At 38.4% G+C, this 23983-nt stretch overlaps 1 protein-coding gene across 1 annotated transcript in view; it reads right to left on the bottom strand.

Moving 5' to 3' along the window:
• Positions 1-23983, bottom strand: part of LOC128030092 (glutamate receptor ionotropic, kainate 2-like) — a 241745-nt gene that overhangs the window by 86909 nt on the left and 130853 nt on the right. Inside the window, exons 7-9 of the mRNA XM_052617592.1 lie at positions 19628-19771; positions 11494-11601; positions 10647-10760 (exon numbers count right to left, since the gene is read on the bottom strand). Coding sequence (XP_052473552.1) covers positions 10647-10760; positions 11494-11601; positions 19628-19771 — 366 coding nt within the window. The remainder of the gene's footprint in view (positions 1-10646; positions 10761-11493; positions 11602-19627; positions 19772-23983) is intronic.

The raw sequence follows: 23983 nt of genomic DNA, 5'->3' as shown, positions 1-23983 counted from the left end.
AAGTCACTAGACTCCAATCTAAAATGGGACGCAACCCCCCACAACAGATTGTGGTTATGGCATTGGTTTTCTGAAGTGCTCCTGAGCCCATGAGGCTATATTTAACAACTCAGAATGATGTCTGTTGAATGTCTGTTACTCTAAGGGAAAACTATTCATCAATTCTACGCATTGATGCTGCTGGGTTCTCTCGGCCAGAGCTAATCTAAGGTCAAAAATATGGTAAAATATGTGCTGTACTCAAATCAGTCCACATTTTAACTTGTTCCTGGGAAAAAATTAATTTGAAATTCTCAGTCCCTAAGACCAAACCGACCATCCAGATTTTATTTGCAACATATACTAAAGCAAACAATTGTCATGGTATAGGGGTGCAGCAGGGCAAGCAGCATGGGAGACTGGTATATGTGAAAAATGTAACATTGACATGGAGGCATATATTGTAATTGTACAGGGAAATACACTGCCATCAAGATTTTTTTTTTTCATGGAAAGTCCATGGTTATTAGCCAGCTCTGCATGTGCATGCATTCAGTGTGGTTTCGTAGAGACAGACTGAATGTATTTGACTGGCCTAAATGCAGTCCAGATCTGTCTCCAATTGAAAATGTATGACCAGTCATGAAAAGGAGAATCAGACAACAATGATCACAGACTGCTGAGCTCCTGAAGTCTTGTATCAAGCGAGACTGGACCAAAAATGTTGCTTGCAAAACTTTACCTATTAGTATGCTCAATTCCAAAACAATGAAACAGTGAAAAACACAGTGGTAAACATGCCTCTGTCCAAACTTTTTTGAAGTGTGAGCAATCATTACAATCTAAATTTGTTCATATAAAAAAAAATGGTCAATGAAAACTTTGGTATATTTTCTGTGTACTTCTGTCAATTAAATAAAAGATAAAAAGAAAGAACAAAAGATTCTTGATTTTATTGCACTTTACATTAATGTCTCTGGAATTTTGGTTGTACAAACATATTTTGATACACACAGCTAGACCAGAAAACCTGAGACTAGTCCAGAGTTGAATCCTAATCTTACATTCTAATAAACATAGCACTGTACACAAAATACAAATATTATTGGCACTTTTTATGAATCGATGCTTCTTCTATTGTAAGTTGCTTTTTGGTAAAGTGTCGGATAAATGCATAAATGAACATGTTATGTAAACGTTATTGTGTTACATTTCTGTCTAAGAAGCATCCAAACTGCAAAAGACAATTTATACAACAGCCTACTCAGGAAATATTTTATCTAAACTCATAAAAGAGCAATTGAGAGAATAAAACTCTAATTAAACAAGTAATCCATTCAGCAGATGGGAGAAAGACAGTCGCTAAAGGCTAAGTCACCTTCCATTACCTGTCATCTAATTAAAAGTGGAAATATTCTGACTCTTGGAAATTATACTGGTTCATTTGTACCTTAAAGATAAATAAATAAACCACAGTTTTATTGATTTGTTGTGAAGCTGTTACACTTAGTAATATCTGGAGGTGAATGGGCAATTGAATCCGGTTGGAAAGCTGCACACCGCATTGGGCTGCTTTTTCTGAACTCAATCACTCCAGACTGCTGGTTAAAATTGTGATGCTGAAAACATTCAGCTATTAATCATGGACCGGGAGAACAAAACATCCCGGAAGATAAGAAATAAGAAAAAAATGAAACTGTATTGTGATGTGTGACTATTCCTCAGAAGTCTATAGTACATTCACTGGTCACCTGATGCAGACTGCACATAAAACTACCAACCACTATCTGAAAATCAGCAGTTGTGATAAGATTGGCTGATTTCTACGTAGTTTCTGGCAGTCTGAGTGCACCAGTCTGCCTGGAAATGAGTTACAGTATGTTTACAAGGCCGAGTAAATAAGACAGATCTAAGGGTAAAAGTTAATCTGCAGTATATATATATATATATATATATATATATATATATAGTATATGTGTGTGTGTGTGTGTTTGTAGACACAGTATTGCCTTTTTTATGAATAAATTGAGTGAATTATTAAATTACCTACAATTCATTTGCTTCATTCCTGAATGAATCAGCCTTTTTTTAAAACCGATGAATAATCCAGTGACTCACTTACTGACTGGGAGTGACTTGCTGCCACCTAATGCCTAAATATTTATATTTATATAAACACATTTTATTATTTTATACTTCTAAATTCAATTGTTTATATCTCATAACATTGATTCTGCAATTGCAATTGACCCCTTCGGAAAGGCCTGCTCATCTTAGTTACTCTTGCTACATCCAACAAACCATGGCTCTTTCACAGTCCACATCATGAAAAATAATTAAGCGAAAAATAATGTGTAAACTGTGGAATAAATGGATTTTAACCACCTCTGAGCAGCATTAAACATTGTGTAAATATACCTAAATGCATAAGAAATGCGCTGTGTAAATACGTTCATAGCCCGCGTTTGCATACTGACATTGTTGAGCGCTGTTAATGCACAATTACCATTTTAGATCGACAAACATACGGTTTCTATTCAAATTGAAAGCATAAATCCAGACTACCCTCTAACTTTTTCAAAGCACAAAGCAAAACTGTGACATTTAATTATCGCTCCACAATAAGCTGCGCTAAACCCGGGAGTGCATAGACTTACTTAACGGCGACCTGCCAAAATAAAAGCTTGCCGATTTTAAGTTTGAAAATTACAAATTTTAATAATTTAAATTAAAAATAATAATTAAGGTTCAAATAAAAATAATAATAATAGTAATATTAGCATTTTATTTTAAGTTTACAATAAAATAATTGTATTTGTATTCAATAGTTCCTATTATCACACTTTATTATTTGGTATTATTTTATATTAAAACAACTAAATAAAGTGCAATAATATTATCAGTATTATTAATTTATTAGTTAATGTTATTTTTGATGGGTCACTCCATGTGCCGTGTGAGGACCAAATCTCCAGTTGTTGTTGTTGTTGTTGTTTTTTTTTTTTTGCAGCATGTTTTCTCACAACCTATTAACAATTTCCTTTCTGCAGCAGCACAATGACGGCTTCAGAGGCAAACCTGAGGGCATTAAACTTTCATGTAAGGACTGACATTCCCCCCTCCCAGCAGTCTCCTCTCACACTTTATCTCCTTTCATTTATGACAGCTTTGATCCTTGGCCGCTTGACTCAGGCAACTAGCATTTGTAGCATTTAATGCATTATGTTCGGCCACTGAAACTGTATAACGCTCATGCAACACTAAGTCTAAGAAAAATAGTTCATGAAGGGTTGTTATCATTAACTAAAACTAAAATAATTAAAATAAATATTACATTAAATAATAATAATAATGAGGCTGATGTCATCCTGACATGATATTTAGAACATTGGTGATGAATTTAAACATTTTCTGTCATAACTCATCTCATATTCAGACTATTAAATGTTAACTTGTCTCACACTTATTAAAGGGGTCCTATTATGCTTTTTCACTTTTTCAACTTCAGTTTGTCTGTAATGTTGCTGTTTGAGCATAAACAAGATCTGCAAAGTTACAAAGCTCAAAGTCCAACTCAAAATTATATATGTTATTTCACGGAAAACACTTTTCAAAAACTACAACAAATTACTCATTTGGACTACAACGCATATCTTCCAGGATTTGTGATATCACAAATATTGACGAATGGGAGGTGACCTTTTTGAGCTGCACTAGAGAAGTCAATGAGTGTTAAAACTATGTCGGCGACACGATATCTTTCCCAAGGCAGACAAACTTTTTTCTCCAGGTTTAAATTGCACTCAAATTGATTTGATTTTTACAATAAGGCTATGGTAAGGGGCATGACTTATATCGACCAGGCGCCAAGTGGTGCCAATCACAACACATTTTTGTATTTAAGTAGCTGGGCCTTTATTTGATACAGGAACTATTCAAGCCGTTCATGCCAGTTTGGGGAGGGAGGTGTTGTAATAATGTAAATATGTGAAAAATGTTTTTTTTTTTTTTTCAACTTAGTATCAGAGCCTTTTCTTGTACACCCCCCACCAAAAAAAATTAAGTCTTTGTTAAAGAGCATAATAGGAACCCTTTAAGTAAATTAGGCTTTTCAAAGCTAGTGAAGAAAATATGTTCCCCTCTTCCTGTCTGTCACATATATGTTCAGTTAGTTTCAGTTTCATGGACCCTTAGTTTGTATTCTTTAGTTCCTGTGCTACTTTGTTTGATTGTGCCTCCCCTATTCAGTTGTCATGGTGATTCATTTGCTCTCCACATGTGTTTCCCATTATTACCCTCATTTGCTTTGTACTTAAGGTGCAGTCTTTTCAGTTCCTAGTGATCCGGTCACGTCTATGTCTATGTTTTGTTTGCCTGCATGGAGTACTCTAAGTGGATTATTAAAGACTTTTGAAATGTTATCTATATCTTCTTGTTATTCCTTCAACCCGGCGTGACACTGACAATAAGTCTTGAAGCTGTTTTTAAGAATTTTCTACATCAGGTAAATTTTGCGTAGATTTTTATTTGAAGTCTGTAAATCAAGTCCTATATTTGAAACAATTGCACCATTTGACAGCAAGTCCATCATCAGAAAAAGTGAGTCATGCAACAGTGAAGGAATTCAGTGGCATAAAGTGAGATTTTTCATTTTTATTTTCTGACTCTGAAAACTATCGTACTGCATGATCAAAAGAAGAAAAATTAAAGACCAGAAAATTTAGAAATGCAGAGTTTGCCACAAGTGTCAAATACAGACTGTATACTGTAATTTTCCTGTTGTCATTGTGTTTTCATCCATTCAATCAAAAGGCAATTTTAATGTAGGTTTATGACATTTCTGTGAATATTTTGATGTGATTTTCCAATAGAGTTGAGACAAGCAGATCAAAAACCTTTTGTGTATGTGCTTTGACACAACACAAAACTGTGAATAAGAACATTGACTTTGTCAGCAGTCGACAACCTATGATACATGTGCCTACATCAATGGCACTTGAGCAGAAGCAAGAGAGGAGTATGTATTTAATTTATATAAAGCTTCTAACACCTCCTTCTATATTTAGAATTTAGAAATAAAAATAAAAAATGACAGCCATTAATGTTGCAGATTTTCAGCTATACAGAGCTCAGTATACAGAGTACAATCACAAATCAATATGACAGTGATGAGCAAAATACAACATTTACATATCCTGTACAAACCCAAAAGTTCAGAATATGGTCACACTGGAAATCTGTCATTAAATATGTTATCTGTAATCCTAAAGCTGAAAATAAACAAATATAAAACAAGTAAATAAATAAACATGTCTCTCTCTCTCTCTCTCTCTCTCTCTCTCTCTCTATATATATATATATATATACATATATAAATATATATATATATATATATATATATATATATATATATATATTAAAATTTTGAACAATTTATGAAAAATAATTATGCATAAATACAACTTGTATTTCTAGAATTGCAAATGTATTAAAATGGGCAATTAATAAAACTCTACACATACAAGGAAGGAAGAAAGAAAGAAAGAAAGAAAGAAAGAAAGAAAGAAAGAAAGAAAGAATCCCTTCAATATATCTTAGACCAGAATAAGAATGTCAAATTTAGCAAAGATGGCAAACATGTATTCAGTCTCCTGCTTCTTAGACATTTCTCCTGCAAAAAGCTCCCAGTACGGAATTTGCTTACAATGACCCAATCTGTGCCCCAAAATACCAAATTCTGCAATCAATATGAATGTCTCCAGGTGACGTATGTAACCATGGTTCCCCGAATGGAAAATGCTATGGAAATGCCTTCAGCATGACCACGCTATGAATCACACGTGTAATCAGTCCGTTGGAAGGGTGAGACATCACAGGTTGGTGACATATGGCAGTAGCTTCTACGCCGCTAAATAGTCTACTAAGGGAACAAGTCTCTCGAGACTGGCCTCTGGTGTTCCTGTAGCTGCTAATTCGGTGCCCTGAAGTGGAAGACCGGCAGGAGATGGTCAGACTAGCTGCTCTGGAGTCCCCCGAAAGGGGTGGCGAGCCCCTCAGCTCCACTACGTTTCCAGGTGGAAGAAACTGAGGGACGCGCTTGCTCAAGACTGCTGCACCCCACTCTTCCCCAGTAGGGGCCACCCTCCAAGATCCTAAGCCACTCATGCCAGGGCCTTTTGGTCGAGGACTTGCTCTGAAGAATGACCCTCAGATACCACCACCGCCTGTTTACGAGCCTCCTGGTACCTGTTAATGATGAAATTGACAGTGTTGCAGAACAGGCCAGAAGGCACAAGCGGGGCATTAATGAGGAAGAATCAGTCCTTTTCTTTAATGTCGGACAGGGTCAACCAAAGAAGACTCTGTCCCAATGGCACAGGCGGTCTCCCTAGTGGCTCAGAGAGACAAATCAGTGGTTCAGAAATATCTTCAGATTTTATTTCTTCACCTTCATCTAACTCCTTTAGGTGGCTTGGTACGCCTGTAACACTGCCATGGTGTGCAGACACACACCAGCCTGACCTGCCACCGTATACCCCTTGCCCACCAAACTAGATGTCGTACGTAACGTCTTGGAGGGCAATGCCGAAGCCTTTAAGGACGATGCAGCTCTAGGGGATAGATAGATCACAAGCGTCTGTTCCACCCAGGGCATCGCCTTATAGCTGTGGTCACTAACCCCCAACGCATTTGCATACTGATAAGAGACAGAAAAAAAAAAGTGACAAGAATGGTCAGCTTACTCTGCAGAAAGCATTCATCCAACTTGCTTTCCTCTGTGGGCCAATTAATATTTAACTTAGACACGACATGAGTAACCACTTCCCTCCAACAACTCCTAATACTGGGCTGAATGAGGGGGCGAATCCTCATCAGCGCCCTCCACATCAACCTCCTCGGAGATAAGACACCGCAGAGTGGGATTTGGTTCCCCGAGAGATTGGGCATTGGATCTGTCATGTGAGGAAGGAAATAGGGATGCAGCAGCCGCTCAGCTTCGGCTGAAGCAGAACTTGCACGGGTGCAGAACACGGGTGAAGGCTTCCTCCTCGTAGAGAGTATTCCGGGAGCAAAGCGAGTGCAATGAAATACAAGACATTGTGACCAAGGGAGGGTAGGGAGCACACAGCCTGAAACGATATCCGCTTTCGTCTTTATGTCTAGGTTAGGTTTTCTCTGCAGCCTTAGACATGATATTACTTTCTTTATTTTTGAGGTAGTGCTGGGGAGGGAGGGGGGGGGGGGGCTGGGGGGGGGTAAGACAACCAACATCAAAAGAGACTCACAGAATGAAAAGTATGACTGACACAACACTGAGCGCTTGCTGAATGACAGAAAGCTGATGCCGGTTTCACCGCACATGCTTTTATAGCTTCCTGGTCGTTACATTACCCGCCCGTGACCTCTCACTCTTCCATTGGACTAATTACACATGTGATTCAGAGCATGGTCATGCTGAAGGTCTTCCCATGGCGTTTTACGATGCAGCTTCAGTTCCTGAAGGAGAACTCAAATATCTCAGTAGTTCACTGATGGCATTCTTGAAAGTATTCTTCAGCTACTACTTTTACACTTAAAAGTCATTTAAGTTTACTTTAATATATTAACAAATGGGCAAGTTTTCTTTCAAGTAGTATTAAAATAGTACACATACAAGTATACTACTAGTGCAGTGATGTTATGTAATTTTCTAAAATAGAATGTGCATACATATGCTGGTGTACTACATAAAAAAGCCAATATGTTTTAAAATAATAAGATAAGTTATTAAAAGGTACAGTATTTAACAGGTAACTCTATCAAGTATATTTTGATCAAAATATTAAGTTAACATAACCCAAATATATGTTGACTTAAAGTATATTTAAAATAATTACAGTGATAGCACACTTGTAGAAACATTTTGTAACGGAAAAAAATACCTCACTCAAGGAAGGGATACTTAATTGAGGACATTAAGGTCCTTAATAAAGTCTTAATGCAACCATTTTAAAGAAAAAATATGTTTTGTTGTAGCTTTTGGAGCAAGGGCACTGCAAAAAGTGCTCGTCTTGGACTGCACGTGTGTACTCTGTTGAGGCCTCTTTTTTGTCTGCTTGAGTAAATGCACAGACTATTATGTTAATGGTTGTTTTGATGACTATCCATGTAAACATGATTTGTTTCTGACCCACTCTTCACCCCAAACCAGAGCAGGTTCAAGACTTCTTCCAAAGGTAATGGCAGTATTGCTTGGTCCCCTCGCCATATTGGCTCAAATGCATCAGCAATTGCACTTATTATTTTCATGACTATGAAAGTTGTAGAGTCACACTGAAGGCATCAAGGGCTATTTGACCAAGAAGGAGAGTGATGGGGTGCTGCGCCAGATGACCTGTCCTCCACAGTCACCGGACGTGAACCCAATCCAGATGGTTTGAATGAATGAATGAATGAATGCTTAATTTCGAACATAAACATAAAACAAGTAAAAAAAGAAAGTAAACTGAAAATAAAAAGACAAACAAACCAAACAATTAATGATAATAATATGAAACCAGCATGTCCGAAAAGGAGTAGGATGAAGCATAAGCTTATTAAAACCTACCCCTTCTCCACTATTCAATAAACAATCAGTTTTCCCTAATGAACATATTTACATAATACCTATCTACAAAAAATAGAAAATAAATAAAATAAGAAAACAAATACATAAATTATTTTTTTTACAGATTGCTAAATCCCTTCCTCCTCCCTATACCTTGTGAAAACCATATGTTTGCACTGCTTCTTAAACTGGGTCATGCTTGGACATAGCTTAACCTCCACACTCAAACTTTTCCACAACCTCACTCCACAAACAGAAAAGAAAAAAAAATCTTTTATTGTTGTACGTACCCGCTGATGTTTTAAATTAAGCTCCCCTCTCAGGTTATAACCCCCCTCTCTGTTAAAAAACAATTTTTGTATATTTCCAGGAAGTTTTTTGTGTATTGCTTTGTTCATGATTTGTGCTGTTTGAAAATGAACCAGATCAATTAATTTTAATATTTTTGATTTTAAGAAAAGTAAATTTGTGTGCTCTCCGTAACCAGTATTATGTATTATTTTTAAGGCTCTTTTCTGCAATATGAATAGTGATTGTATTGAACATTTATAAGTATTGCCCCAAACCTCTGCACAGTAATGTAAATATGGTAAAATCAATGAACAATAGAGAATGTGGAGTGATTTATGGTCCAGAATGTGTCTTGCTTTACTAAGAACAGAAATACTCCTTGACAATTTGCTGTGTGTGAATTCCAGTTTATTTTATCATCAATTATTACCCCAAGAAACTTATTTTCATTTACTCTTTCAATGCCCACCCCATCTATTTGTATCTGTACCTGTGTATTCTTATTGCAATTACTGAATAATATGAATTTGGTTTTACTTAAGTTTAATGAAAATTTGTTTCTATCAAACCACATTTTCATTTTGCACATTTCAGAAGTAATCCTCCCCAGTAGTTCATGCAAATCTCCCCCAGAACAGAAAATACTAGTGTCATCTGCAAATAGTGCTATTTTTTTATGTTTTTGAAATGTTGCATATATCATTGATATAAAGTAAAAACAATGTCCAAGCATGATGATGAATATTCACCCAATTTCACAAATTGTTTTCTGTTGCTTAAATAACTTCTCACCCAGTGCAATACTAACCCCCTAATCCCATACCGTTCCAGTTTAGGGGTTTATGGGTGAGCTGGACCACAGACGAAAGGCAAAAGGGCCAACAAGTGCTAAGCATCTCCCGGGGAACTCCTTCAAGACTTGTTGGAAGACCATTTCATATATATACATTCTTTTTTATTATTATTTTTTTGGACCCACTTTATATTAAGTGGCCTTAACTACTATGTACTTACATTTTAATTAATAATTTAGTACAATGTACTTATTGTGTATAAACATGTTTTTACATTGTACTTATATTAAAAAATTTAAGTTTTACAATACAACATGAACACAATAAGTACATTGTACTTATTTTTTTTTATTTAAGTACATAGTAGTTAAGGCCACCTAATATAAAGTGGGACCATTATTTTTTTATTTTTTTTTAAGTGGAAATCACTTTACTAAATAATGTAAACTTGACTGACTGTTTTACTTTAAACCACAAACCCAGAGTGTTCCATCACTCAGGGACTATGATGGGCTTCAAATATCATAGAGGTCTGAGAAAAGAGGGTGAAGGGAGCAATAATATTTGAAGAGAGTTTTCAAGGTCTGCTTTTTTAAAGAGCTAATCTCAGTGCATGAGAATAATGTATCAAAAATGCTATTCCACATAATTTCTCCAATAAAATGTGCTATTTTATTTGATTGTATTTTTTTATGAATATAACTTAATTAGATTGTTACATATATGCTTAAAATATGTATTATCTGAAAACAAGTTAAAAATATTTGCTTCTGAAGCAAAGTATATTGACTGATCTATTGATTGATGTTTTTTTTTTTATTAGATGGGTTTTTTATGTTTTTTAAAGGTAAATAAGACATAAATACTGATACTATATATATATATATATATATATATATATATATATATATATATATATATATATATATATATATATATACACACACATACACATTTTATCTTCACTTATGTGCAATAACATAAAATTTATTTACCAGTATAGTCGACACCACCAGCGATCTGTTGGAGAGAGAATCCGTCACATTGGCTGCTTTTCCCTTCTGGTGTTCTGTCATGTTCAAACCACTCGCAGGATCCCATGTCCCAATCTGCAAAAAACACGTTATGTTTTCATAAATCTATGACTTGATACAAAAAGAAGATGAATACTTCAATAACGCAATAAATAGCACTTTCCAACATCCAAAGAGTTCTTTTCTAGTGCCATATAATCTATAAAACAGTTTCAATGAATGTTATCAAGGTTCTTTACTCATTGGGATATTATTTATGTAGAGGCTTTAAAGGAAGTAATGTGAAGACCATGCTATCATGCACAAGAGAGAAAAACAGAGAGATGGAAAAGAGAGAGAGAGAGAGAGAGAGAGAGAGAGTAAATGAGAATTGCTTCAGCGGACCAGAGAACTGGGATCCCATTCCTCCATTCTCATTTACTTCAGAGGACCCTCTTGATAACTGACAACTCAAAACAAGATGACAAAGTGCAGACGTTCTCACACATTCAGCCATCAGAAAACAAAGTACTTCAGAAAATGCACAGCCTGTAGTTTGTAATTGCAAATCACCTGTTTAATTCAGTCTTCATAAGGCTAAAGGGCTACTAAGGGCCTTATTATTAATGGAATGAATTATTCATGAAGGTGTAGAAACACGTGGAAGAGAACCGGGAGGTCATGGTTTGCTTACAGACTGTATTTATATGTGTGTGTGAGGAGGATTCTTATTGTCTGTTATTATGTGGCAGGCTGAGTGTGGGTATTTTCTGGTTTGGAAGGACAGCAGGTACATTACTAAGAACGTGAAACCAAAGGAATTCAGCACCTTCTCTAGCCCCTCTTCCTTCAGGCTGATCACATCCAGATCGAAATCTGTCCTCAGGCCATTAGTCCTGTTGAAATTTATCCGTCCGGTCAAACCATCCCAGTGAGCCTAGGGTAAGAAAAATATTAATCATAACCATCCTGCAACATCCGATGAATTCTTCCTTGCAAACAGTGAAAATATGTCATTTAGCAAAATGTAAGTTTCACACTTTTATATGCATCAAATCTGATCTTCAGGACAGATAATCCTCACTGCCATATGAATTTAGATCTGTTTGTTAAGACTAGGGTTATTATAGTAAACTAAACTAATTTGAAATAAATTACACTTTATTTCAAATAAAATAAAATCTAAAAAACAATACATTTATTTAATTCCAGCTACTGGTGAAGTTAAGGCAACCCTAATTTTCTAATTTTCTTTATATATATATATATATATATATATATATATATATATATATATATATATATATATATATATATATATATATATATATTAAAGTCTGAATTAATTGCCCCAAGGGGATTAAAAATGTTCAAACCTAAACTAAACTACACACACACACATACACACACACACACACTGTGTACTGTGCAAAAGTCTTAAGCCACTAGTATTTTCACCAAAAAATAATGTTTTTAAGTCATGTAAATAAGTTTGTTTCTTTATGGGAACAGATTTGGAGAAATGTAGCATTACATCACTTCCTCACCAATGTTATTCAGTTATTTCTATATTTTGCTGTAGTGTGTCAGTATAAAATATCAGTTACATTTCCAAACATTATTTTTGCCATTAATTGTAATAATCCAGTGAGTTTGCACAAGGAGTCTGACAGCAGCCAGTGCTCCACACAGTCTGTCTGGAATAACATGAAGAAACAAACTGAGACAGACTCAATCCAGAAGAACTGTGGCAATATCTGCAAGACCCTTCAAGAAACCTACCTGCAAATCTATCTGAAAAACAATGCGCAAGTGCACCTAGGTCAAATACATAGCATAATGTGGTCACACTAAATATGTATTTAATTTAGTTAGGTTAATAGACGTTAATTAATCAGATCTATTTATTACATTATTTGTGACGGCAGCCGCACTTTACAGCATTTTTATACAAGTGTCTAAAACGTCTCGGTTACGAGTGGTAACCCTCGTTCCCTGAAGGAGGGACCAGAGACGTCACGTTGATGACTGCTGAAATTGGGATATCGCTTCGATAGACCAATCTACTTCAAGTGTAAACTAAACGAGCCAATACACACTGGCATGCAATTATTGCATCCAGCTGCTGCTGATCACAGCGTGAGTATGATAAGGCAGCAGATGCAATGCATACCAGGTTTTCGCTTACGTAACTGAGACGTTCCCTTTCAGTCGGTCACTCTCATTGTCACGTCGATGACCGACGAAATTGGGATCCCTACCAAAGCACCATGGGTGCTACTCCTTCCAGTGCCCTGTGCGAGCTACCTGCACCCCTATTAGGTGTAGGCCGGGGCTCGGAACAAGTAGTTCCACTCACCATTGTCAAATCACTACCTCACTGGGTGAGATTGGATGATACTGGAAAAACGTACCTGTTCCATTTGGAAAAGAAACGCTGCAGAGGCCATATCATTCTCGAAGGAGTTTTCAGCAGCAAAAGAACAAAAGACTTACAGTATTTCAGTGTGTGTGTATTGAATTTATTTAATACATGAGTTTCACAATTTGAGTTGGATTACTGAAATAAATGAACTTTTTCTTGACAATCTAATTTACCGAGAAGCACCCATATAAATTAAAATTAAATTAAATTAAATGTATGCATTTAGCAGACACTTTTATCCAAAGCGACTTACATTGCATTCAGGCTAACGATTTTTATATTTATAATTGTGTGTCTAAATGTCTTTTTGGCTTTCTCTTTACCACCCATGTTTTATAGTGGTTGTCAGTGTATTATAGGGTACAAAAAGTTTGTCAGTTCCCCTTCAAGGGAACATCGAACTGCATCGAATGACACTTTGGGGCGACACTAAGTGTAGCGCCTCTGAAGTATGAATGAAGGTGAAAAGTGAAAGTGAAAGTGACGTGACATTCAGCCAAGTATGGTAAATGCTCTGCATTTAACCCATCCAAAGTGTACACACACAGAGCAGTGTACACACACACACTGTGAACACACACTCTGAGAAGTGGGCAGCCATTTATACTGCTGCACCCGGGGAGTAGTTGGGGGTTCGGTGCCTTGTTCAAGGGCACCACCAAAGTCGTGGTACTGAAGGTGGATAGAGCACTGTACATGCACTCCCCCCACCCACAATTCCTGCCAGCCAGAAACGCGAACTCACAACCTTTCGATACCATGACTTCCCCTAAACTAAGCCAATCCTGATTGGTGTTGCGTCATGACGGCATATGCGGAAGCTATATAAAGGACGCCGGCACACAACAGAGACAGCTTTCTGTTCTTCAGCAAGCACTCTCTGACTCTTGTTTGTCTTATTTGGTGTTGTATTGTCTAAACAGTCACAAGTATTTACTATAAGCAAGGTCGCCTCCTACGCAGGGCCCGCAGGAAATCGATGTCGACTGTAAGGTCTCATGGCAGCAGCATCCAATATCATTCCATTCGGTCTCCTGCACATGAGGCCCTTGCAGTGGTGGTTGAAAACCAAGGGGTTCTCCCCGAGGGGAAAACGATTTTGCATGACCAGGGTTACGCGCAGATGCCTTCGTTCCCTTCGTTTCCTTGAAGAGAGCTTGGTTTCTCTCCCAAGGTTCTGTGCTGGGAGCGTAATGTCGCCGGAAAGCCGTCTCGACAGATGCCTCCCTCACGGGCTGGGGCACGGCCATGGATGGCCGCTTTACGATAGGTCTATGGCAGGACCATCATTCCTCCTAAACAGTCACTGTTTTTACTATAAGCATGACGAGCACAAGCAGTTTCACGAGGTGTGTGCATCCCTGCCCATGTTATATCACTGGTGGGGACACACACCGTATGTCTGTGCACTGTTTGGGAGTGCAGCATGTGCATGCAGCTCTCGAGGGGGCTGCTTGCGAGAATTGTGAGAGATTGCCAGTCCATGTGCTGCGCTCCCGCCTGGCAATTTTCAATGAGGATGGCCAGACTCGTGAGCCCCGTGGTGTGGGACCGCGTTCCCTGAGGCGGCGCGGCAATGCTCTTCATGGGGCTCACAGATTCATCCGCCAGTTCCGATGCTCTCTCGTTTCGTGCAGAAGCCTGCCCTGCGGCTTCTTCTGCACGAGTGGAAAGCCCGATGCTTGAACTGTCTTCTCCCGAGGAAGTAGACGTGCTCAGCATCGAAGGTGGGGATTTTGGGCATGACTCGCCACCCCATGTCCCCCAAATATGAGGAGCTGGTGGAGGTTGTCTCTCGCGCAGTGGCCTGTCTTAATATCAGTTGGCCACATGAGAGGCAGGAAAAGCTTATTGAAAGCAGGTTTTCTAACTATAATGTCATCGACGAAAGGTTTCAGGAGGCGGAGAAACAGTCTGCAGCCTTCAAACAATACCTCCCTCGCCGCTCGAAGCCTAAGAAGCCTGCTTCAAGTGGGCAGCCGCAACCATCTGCCAGCTCCTCCGCCTACAGACAGGCGCAAAAAGACAGTGTCGCTTTTAGAGCCCCCCTCATGCAGCCTGGGGGCATAGACAACGCTCTCAGCCGAAGCCTCAGCCGGGCGACCTGAGGGCCGTCCTGCAGGCGAAGAAGGCTTCAACAAAGAGGTCCTATCCAGCCTAGGCCCTCTGCGGGCGGCGATCTGGGGGGAGTGATCGAGGTCGCCTCTTCCGTGGAGCCCGCAGGAAATCAATGTCGACTGTTAGGTCTCATGGCAGCAGCATCCAATATCATTCCCTTCGGCCTCCTGCACGAGGCCCTTGCAGAGGTGGTTGAAAACCAAGGGGTTCTCCCCGAGGGGAAACCCATTTTGCATGACCAGGGTTACGCGCAGATGCCTTCATTCCCTGGAAGAGAGCTTGGTTTCTGTCCCAAGGTCCTGTGCTGGGAGCGGCATGTCGCCAGAAAGCCATCTCGACAGACGCCTCCCTCACGGGCTGGGGCGCAGTCATGGACGGTGGAAGTGGATCTATTCGCATCTCGAGAGATGACTCACTGTCCACTGTGGTTCTCCCTCACACATCCAGCCCCACTGGGGTTGGATGCCTGAGGGGGCACAGCACAGAGAGGCCGGCCTGTCAGCAGGAGTAGTGGAGACCATACTCAGCTCTAGAGCTCCCTCCACAAGGAAATTGTACGGCCTAAAATGGAATGTTTTCACCATTTGGTGCAGAGAATGTGAGGTGAACCCAGTTAACTGCCCAGTGGCTTAAGTGCTGGAGTTCCTCCAAGATGGCTTCTTGGCTGGTCTTACCCCGTCCACTCTCAAGGTGTACGTGGCTGCTATTTCGGCTTTCCACTCTCCTCTGAGTGATGGGCCTCTGGGGAGACAGCCATTGGTCGTTACTTTTCCTCCGTGGGGCTTGGAGGATGAGACCTGCGGCTTGTACCAGGGTTCCCACTTGGGACCTGGCGGTGGTACATTTCCCCTAAGTATATTTGTTACTTACTACAAAATAGTCAGAAGAACACAGACTAGAGCTGTAATTGGGCCTTAAAAGTTAGGCCCGACAGGACCCGAGCCCGACAGGTTTCGGCCCGAGCCTGACATGTACATTTTGACTGACAGCTTTTTTAAAGCCCGAACCCGTTTACAGCCCGACATTATTCAAATGTGCACACGCACACAGCTCTTTTGCCTTTTGTCAACAATGAGTAGCTAATTTATTCATGTTTTAACATAATTTACTCATAACTAACGTAGACTAGACCACTTGGAAGTTGGAATAAAGAAATAAAATAAGTCCTCTGTGACATCGTAACATCTCAGCATTCTAGACATAGGCTCATTTAACCTATTAACAGACCAACGAACCAATAAAAACGAGTCATTTAAAAAGAATTTAATTAAGATAAATTTTAAATTAAGATGGGTATTTGGCAATAACGAAATTAAGATAAAGGCTCTGCCGGATTTGCTTTATTTAATAAAAGAATAATGCCAACATTAGCGTAAATACTCTGTCAACATTATGCATTTAAGACTCAATGAATATTTAGTTATCATTTGAAAAACCTTTACTCACAGAGATTAGGCTAAGTCTACATGTTTTTGTGGAGGAAAATGATTGAATCCACTGTAGATGTCTTCAGCTCGTTCCTGCGCTCACTGATGGTGCGTCATTATTCACTCATTATTCTCATTATAAACATGGTCAAAACTTTTCCACACCTCAGAGTTTGCTTTAGTTGCTGGTGCAACCAAAACGTAATCACCAGAGGCATGCCTCCGTTACACCTGCTCAGCATTCATTTTCTCATCTTTCTCGCGCTAATCGAAACACATCACATGACCGCTCGTTTACCTCGCAAACCGGAGCGCAAGCCTGAGCCTGGCCCGAGCCCGTGTAAGATGATAGAAATTAAGCCCGAACCCGACCGAACCCGTCGGGTCCCGACGGGTCCCATCGGGTTCGGGCAAAGATCTTCAGCTCTAACACAGACTGCAGTAAAGCAGGTTTGACAATTCAGTGGTCTGGCGTTTGCAAGATAGACTCTTAAAAAAAACACCTTTGCTCATGTGCAAAGAAAAGCTTCAGTATGCTTTTTATATTTATATAATTTAATGTAGGCCTAGCTAGACAAATGCAAAGCTTCTACCAAGAAAAAAGTAGTTCAAGCAAGAGTACAGTGCTGACTGCTGTTACTCAGATGATCCTGTGTTAATAGCTTTTACAGGTTGTTATCCAGGGATAACATACCTCAGAATCAGGTATCAAGTATTCCACAAAGCTGTGTAATAATACTCGATAACAACCGGTAAATGATGATAGCACAGGCTAATCCGGGTAACTGAAGTTGGAACTGTACGCTCTCTAAGAAAAGTTTTCTTCTTGGAAGCTTTGTATTTGTTTAGCTAATAAAATATTAAAACTCAATTAAATATTATGTGTTCAGTTATTTATTTATGTCATCCTGGTATCACAGACTCTCTCTCTTTACATACAAACGCAGCTGATGCCATTTTGCCACAATTGTTTTGTACACTGCAATGGATTATAAAATATAACTAACAAACTGGTAAGATTTTAAAACATTTTCATATCAACTAATTTCAATATTTTGTATCTAATTATTCACTTCCGTGACAAGAAGCCATGTAATAAATGGGACAATGTGCATCCAACTGCTGGATGTACATTATCCCTTACATGATACATTCATATGCTTTATTAATGTAAATTTAAGTTAAATCCATACATTCCAAAAATGTTGCTTTATTAATTAATTTATTTAAAAAAAATAAAGCTCTGGCCACCACAAAAGTTTTTCTTCTTCTTCTTCTTCTTCTTCTTCTTCATTTTCTTCTCTTAAAGATTGTAAACTATGTATCTGTTCTCAGGTCAGTGCCATGTATCCATCTATATTAGGGCTTTGACATTTTCAAAGCTTGTGAAATGTCATCAGACTAAGCTGTCCTCCAATTATCTGTTCTAACAAAACCTCAGCACAGCTTTCCCAGTCTTTTTACAGCTCTGAGCTCTACTTGTAGTCCAAAGGAGGGTGAGGGGTTCTGGGCCAGGGTCATCACAAGCAGAGATTTCAATCAATTTATGCACTGACTTAGGAAGAGCAGACCATCTTGCTTTTATGTATTTATATCTCCCTCGCTTTGGCTGGTTAAGATATCACGCACAGCAAATAAAGGCGGCTTTTTAGTCAGACTAAATATAGGCAGCATAATGACAGGAGAGTTCAGATTATCTGTCCTAGTTTTCCTGAAAATAGCACGAAGAAAAATCATTTCCAGAGATTAAGATAAATTCGCTGTCTTCTGCAGTAGTGCTCTCACTGTGCGGTATTCCAGGTCAGAAACAAGCAAACACACAAACTAACATGCAAGAGTAAATTGCAGCGGTTTCACAATGTATTTCACAATTTCTATATGAATTAAGTTCATTATAGATAAACCACTTTATTCATAGAAGTCATTTTCCTGGTGCAATTAACATTATTATGGCCTGCTTAACTTTTATTTATTTAAAATAATGTTTGTTTGTGTATTATATTGATCATGGCAGCAGTAAGGCATTAAACAATGGAGAAAACATAATGACCAGGCATAAATTTATCCACTCTGTGAAAACGAATGCTTTTTCAGCATTTTATAGAGTCAATTCCGGTAAGACTTCAGTCTCAGTAAAGTTATATTTATGTCTGTAACAGCACCCAGAATCTGGACACTTCATGGTAACACTTAATTTTGCAGTGCCCTTTATATGTTACATGTACTTACTAAAATAACAGTAAATTATGCATAATTACATGAAAGGACACGTCAAGTAAAGTGTCCTTTTTACACATTACACTACTGTTCAAAAGTCTCACCAGGACATCCATTATTTGATCAAAAAAAAAAAAAAAAAAATAGAACAATATTATTAAATTATAACAGTCTTCAGTGTCACATGATTCTTCAGAAATCATTAAAATATGCTGATTTGCTGCTCAAGCAATACTTCTTTATATTATAAATGCTGAAAGTTTGTTCCTTTCTTTTTTTGTAAAAATGTTTTAATTTTCAAGAAAATCCAGAAAATTTATTCATATTACTCTGTACTTATTTGTGTAATTACACTGTAACAAGGACACACTGAAAACATGTTTAAGCCCATTCTGCAATATGTTTTATTGCAGCATACAAAATATTATGAAATAGGTGAAAATATTTGAATGTATAGGTTAACTGAAATAGGTGAAATATTAGAAATAATAATAATTATTATTTTGCCTCGGCAAATAATGAAAATAGCTTTTAAGTTAAAAATAATAATACAAATAAAAATACTGACAATAAACCAGAAAATGTAAGTAAGTAAATAAAATAGAACTAATTTAAAATAAACTAAATACCAATATGCAATACAATATTAATAGAATATACATGGCATTCAGGGACATTTTACAATTTTTTTATTTATTTGTGCCGTTATGGCAATGCTAAAACATCATATCAGCAGGGTGAAATTCATTCTTGGTGAACAGAGTGATGTGTAGTACCTCTTTGATGAGCGTCATGAAGCGGTTGCCAAAGCGCCAGGGCTTGTGGCGGTTACACTGGAGTGAACTGACAGTGATTTGAGGAGACTGCTGGACGGCCACGGCCACCACATGTACCGCATCATACATCAGGGCAGCATCTGTCTGGAAACACACACAGTCACATGTCAATCGACATGCTCTCTGACAGTAATTAATCAAGCCTAAAAAACAGGTTAAACTCCAGTGTCATGAGCTATGATTGGTGTATATTCAACTCAACGACCAATCACAGAGAATGAGAGGGTGTTAGAGTAGCCTTCAGCTGACTGCCACACAAACTGACAGCCCTCCATACCAGAGACCTCTCATTCCACAGACCTAAATAAAATCTAATTAGTGTTTGCCTTGGATGATTGAGAAGCAATCACAACACCTCCCAGAATGGGCCGGTATGGAAATCATGCCTGAGGGGTCTTCAGAAATTGCTATCCTGTCAAATAAATCATTGTCAATTTCCAGCTTTTGTCTCTGATTGTCTACTGCAAGTTTTTGGCTAAAGATGGCTCTGTCCTAATAATGCTGCAACTTCACGCAAGCCTATTTGTATGTTTGCAACAAAATAAATCATAGTCAAAGATTACAGACAGACTGCAATTAGACCAAGAATTAAGGACCAAAACCAATCTACGGAGTTGAAAAGAGTAGCAAAACCTTGAGAGCTGTATGTTTGAATTTGGAAATTTTACAATAAATATCCGTTCTGATTTGAATTTCATTGGTCAGGTATTCTGCTCTCTTGCATCTGCATTTACAAGTGTACAAGTGAGTACTACAACATCAATATTACAAAAAGTAGCAAAGTCAAGGTGTACTGCAAGACTTGAGAGGCTGTGAATGGCAACTCTAGAAACTGCAGTACAAAAGTAAAATTGTAATACATATCTGTGTCTGTATTTTTAGTTTATGTGAATGTAATTTAAACAATTGTAACCATTTATCTCCAACTTCGAATAAAAAAATGCATGGGTATTTTAACTGTCAATTTGCAAATTGAAGCTTTTTAGCTTTTCCCATCAGATCTATGGGTGTAAACTTACATATGTGGATATAGTTTACATACATTACATATAGGATATAGTTGAGTGTTTATTCATTTTATTAAAATTATCTAACTATCAATTGATACAACTGCTCAAAATGATGAGAAACTGTTGAATTACTCTTGATGCATAGCTTTTATGGAAACTGATAAACAATATTGCATGTTTAGATGGTAAATGGTAAAGGGACTGCATTTATATAGCGCTTTCAACAGACCACATGGCCATCCAAAGTGCTTTAAAATTTGCCTCACATTCACCCATTCACACAACGACGGCGGTGTCAGCCATACAAGGCGCCATACAGCTCGTCGGTAGCAGCTGGGGTTAGGTGTCTTGCTCAAGGACACCTCGACACTTGGTCAGGTGGAGCCAGGGATTGAATCACCAACCTTCCTGTTTGTAGACAACCTACATGAACCACTGAGCCACTGCCGCCCCCACTGCTGATTGATTTCACATATTTGTAACCTTATATAAGTAAGATGGAATAGAAGGGGACAAGCACCCCTTTTGAGAGGTGGCCATGGGCCTCAGTTAAGAGGTGTGGGTAATCGTGGCAGAGGACAAGACCCAAACCTAGACACTGGCAGCAACAGCAAAGGGTGTCAAATCAAATTAGAGCTGTAGTTGTAGACTATGTCATAAATCATGGCTGGACAATGAGTGCAGCAGCTACAATGTTTCAACCATATCTCAGAAGATCATCTGTGCCCTCGATCACCAGAGCTTTCCGCAGTGAGAACCGTTAAGTATTCAGAATCCACTACAGTTTAAGCTACTTGAGAATCTAACAGTAAATTAGTGTATACCGCATGGCAGTGTTTACCCCATAGTGTGACGTGATTTCTGTAAATTTGTTCTTATGGTGACTTTCTTCCTGCAGAATAGAGACTAAGCCAAAAATTCTGACTGACCAACAAGAGCAGGCTGTGGTCAATTTGGTTTGGTCCAGAAATGATATTCGCCTTACAGAAATTCGGCATCACATCTTGGACAATGGCAACGTTTTCAGCAATGTGGAAGCCATAAGTTTGCCAACTATTGCTCGGGTGCTGAAAAGACATCAGGTGTTTTTAAAACAACTATACCATGTGCCTTTTGAAAGAAACACAGATGGAGTGAAGCAACTGAGGACTGAGTATGTTAAGGAATGAAACATTTGTCTGTTTTGGGTTGCAGAAAAAAAAAACATTCTTCATTATTGTAATCAGTAATTGTATTTGTCTTTTTAGAGGGTGATGGAGCTGGATCTTGATGAAAACCATCACAAATTCATATTTTTGGATGAGGCAGGCTTTAACCTGGCCAAGACAAGGAGAGGTTTGAATTTAATTGGCCAGCAGGCAACAGTCTAAGTACCTGGACAGCGTGGAGCCAATATCACCATGTGTGCAGCTATATAAGAAGATGGAGGTTGGACGAGAACCTCAGGTTGGGTTATATAATGCAGCTCACACATAGCCTTCCTTGAGGAGCTAAATTAGGTCTGTTTGAGCTGATGGTGTGACCTACGTAATAGTTTTAGGGGAATTCATGGCCTAATGGTTAGAGAGTTTGGCTCCTAACCCTAAGGTTGTGGGTTCGAGTCTTGGGCCGGCAATACGATGACTTAGGTGCCCTCGAGCAAGGCATTGAACCCCGAACTGCTCCCCGGGTGCCGCAGCATAATTGGCTGCCCACTGCTCCAGGTGTGTGTGTTCACTGCTGTGTGTGTGCACTTTGGATGGGTTAAATGCAGAGCACAAATTCACCATACTTGGGTCACCATACTTGGCTGTATGTCACGTCACATTAGTTTGGGATAATGTTCAGTGTCATTTTGCTAAGTTGGTCCAAGCATGGTTTCAGGTCCCTCCACAATTTCTCACCATGTATTTACCTCCATACTTCCCTTTCCTTAACCCAATTGAGGTTTTTCTTCACATGGAGGTGAAAGGTCTATGATAGGAACCCTCACAAACAAGTCACTCTTCTCCAGGCCACGGATGATGCATTAACTGACATCACAGCAGATCAGTGTCAGGCTTGGATTCGCCATGCCAGAAGATTCTTTCCTAGATGTTTAGTGAATGAAAACATCCATTGTGATTTAGATGACAACCTATGGCCAAATCCACAAGACCAGCTTGATAGGAAAATAGATTCATAGCACCGTGAGGAACACTTCAATTTGCAGTACTGCATTGTTTGCATTTTATTTATTTTTTTATCTTTTTTTATTTTCCCTTTGTAAAACCTATATTGTGATTTTATTTTATCAGTAAATTTCACATTACATTAATTCAGTGATATCACTGTGTATGTACCATTCTCTCTAGTCTATAGTACAATAATGAAACCTGAATCACATATTTTGTACAACTATATTTAATGATTGTACTAACAAATACACAGTGAAACTATGGTTATCTTGTGTGTGGGTGATCTAAAAATGAAAGGCTTCTTTAAAGATGTGGATGCAATATGCAACGTTTTGCACATCGGACAGCCTGTGTTACAAATTATGACTGTCTTGAGTTGACACAACGGATCTGCTATTAGTGCAAAAATTATTGTAAAAAAACAACAACAAAACCTTTAAAATGCTTTTAGCTCAATGCTAAGGCCACTTATCTCAATCAGAGTTATCTGCTTTTGTGCTTATTACAGTCATCAAAATTACAATACCAAACTTCAATAACAGGGGTCAGCAAATTCGGTCCTGGAAGGACAGAGTCCTGTAGAGTTTAGCTCCATCCCTGTTTAAACATACCTGAAGTAGCTAATCAAGGTCTTACTAGGCATACCAGAAACATCCAGGCAGGTGTGCTGAGATAAGTTGAAGCTAAACTCTGCAGGACACCAGCCCTCCAGAACCGAGTTTGCTGACCACTGTTCTTCAACATGGCAAATGTTCTTTAGAAACAGAAAACAAATTGTACATTATTAATTTTACATTCGCTCTTAGGGTCCATCTGCTTTATGCCAAACTCTCAGGCATTGTTACATGTATCTAGAACATGCTAACATCAAATTCTGCTGGAATCATCAGAGTCGCCTGTGTGATTTGTGTTAGGAGTGCTATTTGTATAACACACTGATGTTCTGCCTGCAGCATTCTGAGTCAGTAATGGTATGGTAAATAAGAGTAAATAACAGCTATGTGGGCATCAGACACAAAAGAAGCTCACTAGGGTTTGGAACAGGGACAGTCTGTCATGTTAACTTTTAAATTTGGCCACCAGAATGTATTTCTGATAAGATTTATGAATATATGATGTTATTAAATGTG

This window comes from Carassius gibelio, chromosome A16, assembly GCF_023724105.1.
Source record: "Carassius gibelio isolate Cgi1373 ecotype wild population from Czech Republic chromosome A16, carGib1.2-hapl.c, whole genome shotgun sequence".
Classification (NCBI taxonomy): Eukaryota; Metazoa; Chordata; class Actinopteri; order Cypriniformes; family Cyprinidae; genus Carassius; species Carassius gibelio.
Note: the sequence above shows the minus strand (reverse complement) of the source record. Positions and strands in the feature narration are given on the sequence as shown.